The following is an 8376-nucleotide window of genomic DNA, read 5'->3' on the forward strand; positions in this document are numbered from 1 at the left end:
GTTACCTACTAACTCAAATGTTACCTAAATTAAAAATCGAATTACCCTCTTCTATGAAAATATTTGTATAGAGGTTAATAGAATTGTCCTAAAGGACAGGAGTAAAGAAAAATGTGAAGTCAGAGAAAAGGATAAATTAACACAAAGACTAAATGCAAATACTTGCTTTTTCACATTGATTTTTTTTTCTTATCATTGCCTAAGGGATGGTTTACTGTCAGAGAACACAGGGGAGAAAAGAGACTGAACACCTGAATATAGGAGGAGTCACAAAGACTTTGTCGTAAGGTTAATGCATTTATAGTTTAGACCACCATTAAAACTTGTCTGTAGGAGATCTTAATTAACTGTCTGTGGTGGATCACTGGGAACACAACTCAAAGTTACAGAGAAAGTTGTCCAATTAAACTGGTCACTTCCTGTTAGAAATAAATTTATTTTAAAAGAAGTAAAGAAAATATAAATTTTTCATTCAAGTTATCATTTTATGAATTATTAATTGCTTGGGTTGGTAGGAGTTGGGAAGTAGGGTAAAAGGAAAGATTGTGAAATGTTTAAACATGTTGATTTTGGTTGAACCTTAAGAACTTTGAACCTCAATCCTTAGGTTAGAAATATCGGTTCAATTGTTATAAGGTATTGTGTTGGGTCACAGAAATGTTGGACATTGATCAAAGAGTATAAGTGGTTTAAAAGGAGTTTNTTTTTTTTTTTTTTTGACAAGAATGAGACTTTAATCAGTTTTAAGTGGAGTTTATAACACTAAGAGATAAAGGGTTGTTAACAAACACAGTAACAAATGGACATCTGATTGGTATGAGGCATTATCCTGTACACGTCATATTTGTGTATCCTCAGTGCATCAGAGTCACTGTGGCCTTATGAGGAACATCAGCATTTAATATAACAGAAAACTAACAGAAAACTGGGAAGGATACAGGACTGTAGGTGAAAAACTCAATATCAAGCTTACCAATAAATGGAATGCTTTAGAAGGGGAGAGAGGAAGAGTGGTTTGATGGGGTGAGATAATTTAAACCATGCCCATGTTTTTGGTAACTTAGATGCTGGTGACTTGGTGAGGTTACATTCAATGGAATGGAGAAAATGAAAGCTATGCCAATAATACATGAGGAAGTAATAAGACTGTGGAATAGTGTGGACTTGCCTTCTTTTTGTTGTCTGTGTGGAGACAGAGTTTAAAGTAGCTTAGGCTGGCTTCAAATTTACTAGTTAGTAGAGGACAGCCTTGTACTTCCGACCTTCCTGGGTCTACCTCCCCAACGTTGCGATTACAGGCCTGGTGGTACTTAACTCATCAGTGCTGTGCTGAGGACCTAACTCAGAACCTTGAAAATGTTAAATTAATTCCATCCACAGCACAGAATTTACAGTTTTGGAAGGATTTCTCAGAAATAAAAAAGAGAACTACAGAAGAACAGAGTTATTGACACAGTAGGATGGTTTGAGGTGTACCATGAGTGGAATAAGCAGCTTTGGAAGAAGGGATTGACAATGCAAGAAAAGAAAGAATTGGCAGAATGAGGATGTTTGAGAAGCCCAATTATGATATGAGCTATAAAATAAAAGCAAGAATTAGGCTTAGAGAAGAGAAAAATCATCTTCCACATGGGGAAAAGGAAGAGTTCACTCACTGGGCATATTTTTTAAAGGATAGTTTGCTTGCATTGAGAGGTAGGAGATGAGGTAATTTCTATAAAATAGATAATTTTCTTTTGTGGAGATGATATCATTTAAGTATAAGATAAGTTTAATCATTTAACCATGATTAAACTTAAGAATTTGAGTTTTAATTGATGCTCTGAAACTGAGAGGAGGAGGGAAATACATAAATGGGTCACAGGTGTATGTTCTGGAGGGCAGTGATGAACCTTGGGAGTTTCTCTGTTCAGACAAAATATCAACATAGAAACGAGGATTTGGCTCCTTTGCTTTAGAGTGTAGATTCAGTAAAGAGATAAGAAGAGAAGTGGCAAATTATTCAACAAATATTGGGACAAAGGCCAGTCACCAGTAAGATCTAACAGTTTCCAAGAGGTAAGGAGAAATGGAACAAAGAAGAGAAGTCTGTGTGCCTTAAAGAATAAGAATATGAGATGGGTGTGATGGCACATGCCTTTAATCCCAGCACTTGGGAGGCAGAGGCAGGAGGATTTCTGAGTTTGAGGCCAGCCTGGTCTACAGAGTGAGTTCCAGGACAGCCAGGGCTACACAGAGAAACCCTGTCTTGAAAAAACAAAAAACAAAACAAACAAACAAACAAACAAACAAAACAAAACAACAACAACAAATAAAGAATATGGGCACATGTTCTAGTTACTTTTCCTTTACTGTGATAAAATACCGTAACCAAGGCAACAGAAAGAAGAGAGAATATATTTGTGCTTTTGGTTCTAAAAGGAGTCTAAGAGTCCATCATGGCTGTGAGACATGGCAGCAAGCAGGCATGAGGGCCAAAACAGGAAGTTGAGCGAGTGGCCACGTCCATAATTGGAAGCACAAAGCAGAATGAATGGGAGTGAGGCCAGGCTAAAAGCTCTCAAAGCTACTCCACCCTGTGATATATTCCCTGTCCCTTTGTCACCCCCAAAAGTTAAAGCTGTACACCACTAAATGTTGACTGTGGAGTGACATCGCATGTCCTCATCTGTAGTAGCCTTTTCCTACTGGACTGCTTAATTCCCAAATATAAAGATTACCTTTAAGAAGCAATGTATAGTGATTTAAAGACTGAATTGAGCTCTAATTATGCCTTACTCAATTCTATATTTTTCTAAATTTGAATCGCTGTTTACTGTTAAGTCATGACAATTTTTCTGGGCATGCTGTGGAAACCTGAAACTGTTATTGCAAAGGGAACTGAGCATTTTTAGGGAGAAATAAAATATGCTTTTGTGGACACAAATGGACCTCTGATTTTGGCTGGTAAGTCAGGTTTTATGAAGAGATAAATCACTTCTTGGCTCCTCACAGAGGACAAAGCCTTCCAGTCTGGGTTTTCCTGCAAGGTCTCTGGGTCAGGGATCTGGGAGACAGCCTCGGACTACTGGCAAGACTCTGTCCTCCAGATAGGGTGAGGGAACCTTAGTTTCCTGGCAGTGTCCCTCAGGGCCCAAATCTGTGGGCTTGTAAAGACAGGAGCCAGGCTGTTTACCGTTCATTCTTCAGTACCTCCCAGATGATGGTAACAGGGACTGCCTCCCAGTAGTGTTTGCACTATACTCTCTGACCCACCCTACAAGATCAGTCCTTGTCCTTCCTTAGTCCTGCTATACTTTCCCCTCCTTCCCTCCCTCCCTTCCTTCCTCCCTCCCTGATCCCATTTCCCTTTTTCATTGCCTTTGCTGCAATTCCTGAAACTTGTCTATGACACTCAGGGTCAAACAGACTAATCATTCTCCAGCTAAGCGTGCATCCTGATTCTTCCTAAGAATCTGTTAACAGAAGCCTCCCATTCCCCCTTCAAGGTTTTCCCATATGCCCCTATTCTTTGAGGTTCCCCTGAGGGGGGTGTGATGAATAAACTCACCTCTACTTGAGATGTCTATCTGCCTGGTTTCAGGGGTAAGATGGTTAACTACCATCTTGTGACTTTCCAAGCATTACTTGCTAGAACTGAGGTGATGAGATTCACCTGCCTACTTCCAGAACAGAGCTATATTTTGATGGCAGATAGGGTTCTGTTCTGTGGGTACCAGGCCTACATGCAGAGGCTGAGCTGATAGATATCCCAGCTAGTACTGCTGCTTTTTCCAGAAGCTTTGGTTAGAAACAAAGAGCAGGTAGACTCTGCAAAGTGTATGCTTACATTAGTTCCGCATATTTTAACAAGGTCATTAAAACCAATATTGCTTCACTAAGTTTGAGGAAATCCAAAGTCCTTTCATTCTGCCCCTAGATTCTGACGCGTCCAAAGTCCTCTAAAAGGAGACAATTGCCTTGAATCGTGTCTGCATTACTTCCTTTACTCTTAAAACAGAATATTGCTATTGTTAAATTTTGCTCATGTAAAGTACATTGGCTTATTCTCAGAATGATGGGAAAGTCTGTTTTGCCTGTTCATTCCACATCCTTACCTTACAGTGTTCTCAGAGATGCCTCAGGCCCAGGGCACGACCAAGACACTGCTGGGCCTGGCCATTTGTCTGGTCCCCAAGACACTGTGGTCAGCATTCATGCTGGGTTTACAAATATTCAAGGAACATTTCCTTCCCATGGCACTTAGGACCATGGTGTCATTGGCTGTGCTGCTCTCTGTCTCTCCTGTTACTGATGACTTCTATGAATGCCTTTGGGGAAGAACACAGGTACATGAGGGCAATGGAAGTGCTATTTGAGAGCCTTCCTTGTAGAAGGGTCTCCACTGAGCCCTTTGCTAGGTGTGGGGTATGAGAACGATGATGTTCCTGTTCTAGAGAAATACTGTGTGTGTAGGTGTGTTTATTTATCATACCACAGGGGCTGTATCCAACCTTGGTGTTCAGAATAGAATAGTCGTAGTAATACCATATGACTAAAAGAACATACATGAAAAAACATTCTATCAAACCTACAAAGCAAATAACAGCAAAAGAAGAAGATTTAAGTAAGGCAATAAGAAAGGGAAAAAAGGACATGAGAGCTGGGGAGATGTCTCACTGAGTGAATTGCTTGCTGCACAATTAGGAAGGACTAAGTTTTGAACCCAAGCACAAACATAAAAGCTGGGATGGAATGGACATGACTGTCTGTATTCTCGTCCCTGATGGGTGCTGGTAGACATGTGGGTTCCCAGGACTTACTGGCCTTTACATCTAAACAAAACAGTGGGCTCAGATTCAGTGAGAGACCCTGTCTCAAAAGATAAAGGGAGAAACCTGTTACCCACCTCAGCATGTGTGTAAATGGATGGGGGTGCATACTGTACACACTCATATACCCATCACACACACATAAACACAGACAGAAAGGAAAGGGGGTAAATTATGCAATTATATTTGAATTACATAATTCAAAAATATTATAAAAGAAAAGGTTATAAACTTATGAATAATAGAAGGGTAGTGTTTAGGAATTCAAAAGAACAATTTCAGATACTGCTAAACTCCGTGGTAGACTCAGGTGTGGTAGACGAACATGACTGGAGTTGCTGGATGCCCTGGAATCAGAAGGTTCATAGTGATGTTGGACTTGCTCTAATTAGGACAAACATGTGAGATATAACTCACAGTCTGCTTTGCATTTTGTAGATGAAGAGACATGGGCCCAATAAGATAAAGCCATCTTTCTGTTAGAAAGCCAGGAAAATAATTGATGTCCTTCAATTCCTAGTTCACACATTCTCCAGCACTGCAAATGTTTTGACACTTAGGCCGAAGCATGGTCCTCAGGCTTATGGAGATCCACTAAATGGACATGTGTGGACGTGCTACGAACATGAACAGGAGCATTCTGCTGAGATCAGGACCAAGTTTATTTATCTCATCAGATCCTTATAGGTTCAATGATTCTGAGCAGATGTGCACCTGAGCACCACACTGCAGGCAGTAGAAGGAGACTTGGAATCAGTCTTTCTTGATTCTTTTCTCTCTAGTTGTATCTATTTGACCCTCTATGCATGCTGAGTATTAAGTTCAAGGTAACAATGTAGCATCTTAGTACTGAGTACAGAGAACTGATTACTACAATTCTTCATTTGACCTCCACATATGCACAGGGGAGACATTTGTTTATGTAAGCAAAATTTTATGGTTTGTGCAAAGAGCAAAGCTGGTGATCAAATCTGTTATGTAGACAAGTTGTGTATGTGTTTTTGATTATGTGTGTATATATGAGTGCATGTATATGTATATATATATATATATATATATATATATATATATATATATATATGAACATGTGTATGTAGAGACCAGAAACCAACACTAGGTATCAATTTACTTTTTAAAAAGAGGTTCCTTTATCAATCCCAGAGCTCAAGGATTGGGTAGACTGTCCAAATCTCAGTTCTCAGGATCTTTCTGTCTCTGCATCCCTAGTATGCCAAACTGGGATTCAAAAATTAGGACCTTGTGTTTCGAACCAAGCACTTTACTGACCAAATCATGTCTCCATGCTCACATGTTGACTATTCAGTTACAGTGCCTGCTCTAATTGGCTTGTGTGGGGCTCTGTGGATTACTTTCATCTGGTTTTCTGTTTATATCTAGATGGCGAGGAAGCTCAGTGTATTGGAAGTCTTCCTGATCATTTTCAATGTGGTTGTACTGGCAGTAGATATCCTTTTGTTGCTTCTCGTGCTAGAGAACCCATCAGGTAAGGGTGATGGTGGGTGTTGTGCTTGGAGGATTGGCGAAGGAAGTCCCTTCTAGATTCCAGAGTTAACATTTTATTCATTCTTGCTACTACATCAAGCTATTCGAAATCTATCTTCATGATTAATGTAAGATAAGTGTTCTTTTTCTGCAACTAAACTTTGGATGTAAATGCTATGTGGGGTGCGCTGAGCCTCATCTGATGCAGTTTCAATAGAATTAGGCTTACGAGATGCCTGCTAAGCTTTATAGAATCTTAAGTAAGGAACTCTTGATGAGAAAGAGCAGTTATGGCAACAGTGCCAATTCTATCACTATGGAGGTGGACACTAACTCAAGAGAAGTGAAGTCTAGTGAAGCCAGCCTGTGTGGATGAATTAACAATAGCTTCTAGCCCATCTCAAGACTGGAACAGCTGTGATTTCTTCACGGATGCCTTTAAAACTTTTCCCTTCCCTTTCTCTTCCTCTCCCTTTCCCACCCACACACTCTTGCAGGTATCTGCATCTACACAGAGAAGCATCAGAGTAACTTCTTATTACTAGAAATGTCATATTTTAAATAATAAAATAAAACATATAATATCATATATAATATAAAAATTGTTTCTCTTGGGAAGCCAAAGTAGGTGAAGTGGCATAAAATTTTGCTTCTCTGATTACATAGTAGTGAGTTTCAGGTAAGTCTAGGTTGTAATTTCCATGTTCAAAAAACAAAACAAAACAAAAACAAAACAAAACAAAAACAAAAACAAAACAAAACAAAACAAAACCAAAACAACAAAAAAAGTAAAACCAAGGATAATAACATAAAATAAAAATCTATGTTAGTTAAATTTGAATTTGGGGATTCTGTTCAATAATGTTCTTCAGTACTATAGAGTAGACATATTATGAAGCTGAGCTGTGCTGGTCTCAGGATCCTGTGTGTGCACTATCTTACTTCTCTCTCAATAGTGAACATGACATCACTTTCTAGGAGAATGTAATTTTCAAAGGTGGTTGAAGGTCCTTGTGGAGTATATTTTGAGCCCATTCCTACTTCTTCCCTATGACACTGTAAACAACAAAAAAACACCTAATTGTATGTGAGTATCTCTCCTTTTATTTAGCATAAAACTAAGCTTCATATGCATTCATATGAAAATACACCCTGATACATCTGATCCATCTTTGTTATTGCTTTATCTGTTTTTACACAATTGACTTTTCTGGTATTTTTTGAAGTTTTGTACCCATGGTTTGAAAAACAGAAATGTTGTGTGTTACAGGGAGTCTTTCTTTCCCCTGACTGTACACATTTCCCTGTTTATAATACACACATTCTTTGTCCACTGAGCATTGTGCATAGTGCCACAGACTTTGGACAAGTGTAATATTTCTTCAAGATCCAGATTTATAACTACTCCGAAATGGCATTAAAGAATCATGCCGTAGTTTTGTTTTTAATTCTTTATCAGTAGTATACAAGGATCCAAAATTTTCAATCCTCACCAACAGTTATGTTTTCTTTTGTTTGGTCATTGCCATCTGAATGGATGTGATATGGTATCTTTGCTTTGATGATACAAAGGTTTTGATTTTCAAATCCCTAGTGATTAGTAATGGTCAGCATGTCTTTGCACCTGTTGGCCATTAGTGGGTTTTCTTTGGAGAAAGACTTATCAGTATCTTTAGCCCAATTTTAAAGCAAGTTAGTTATTTTGGAGGGATTCCTTACAGACTTTGGAAACTAATGCCTTATCAGGCATATGACTCACATATACATGTAGACTCTCGCTTTCAATATGTTGTTTCTTTTAGTTGATGTTTCTGATACTTAGAGGGTTTTTAATTTTGTGTAGTCCCATTTGTCTATTTTTGCTCTTGTTGTCTGTGCTTGTTGCAAAGTCAAATATAATGTTATTTCCATATTTTCTTCCAAGGTTGTCTCAGCTTCAGATTCCATGTTTAAATAAATCATTAATCCAGTTTTAACTGTTCTAACTGCCTTCTCTCTCTCTCTCTCTCTCTCTCACACACACACACACACACACACACACACACACACACACACACACACA

General features: G+C 38.7%; 1 protein-coding gene across 1 annotated transcript in view; it reads left to right on the top strand.

Annotated features, from left to right (window-relative positions):
• The first annotated feature begins 6209 nt into the window (after positions 1-6209).
• The window catches only part of Mgam2 (maltase-glucoamylase 2 (putative)), a 78174-nt gene continuing 76007 nt past the window's right edge, over positions 6210-8376 (top strand). Inside the window, 1 exon segment of the mRNA XM_021165279.1 lies at positions 6210-6315. Coding sequence (XP_021020938.1) covers positions 6210-6315 — 106 coding nt within the window.

This window comes from Mus caroli, chromosome 6 (genome assembly GCF_900094665.2).
Source record: "Mus caroli chromosome 6, CAROLI_EIJ_v1.1, whole genome shotgun sequence".
In the NCBI taxonomy this organism is placed as follows: domain Eukaryota; kingdom Metazoa; phylum Chordata; class Mammalia; order Rodentia; family Muridae; genus Mus; species Mus caroli.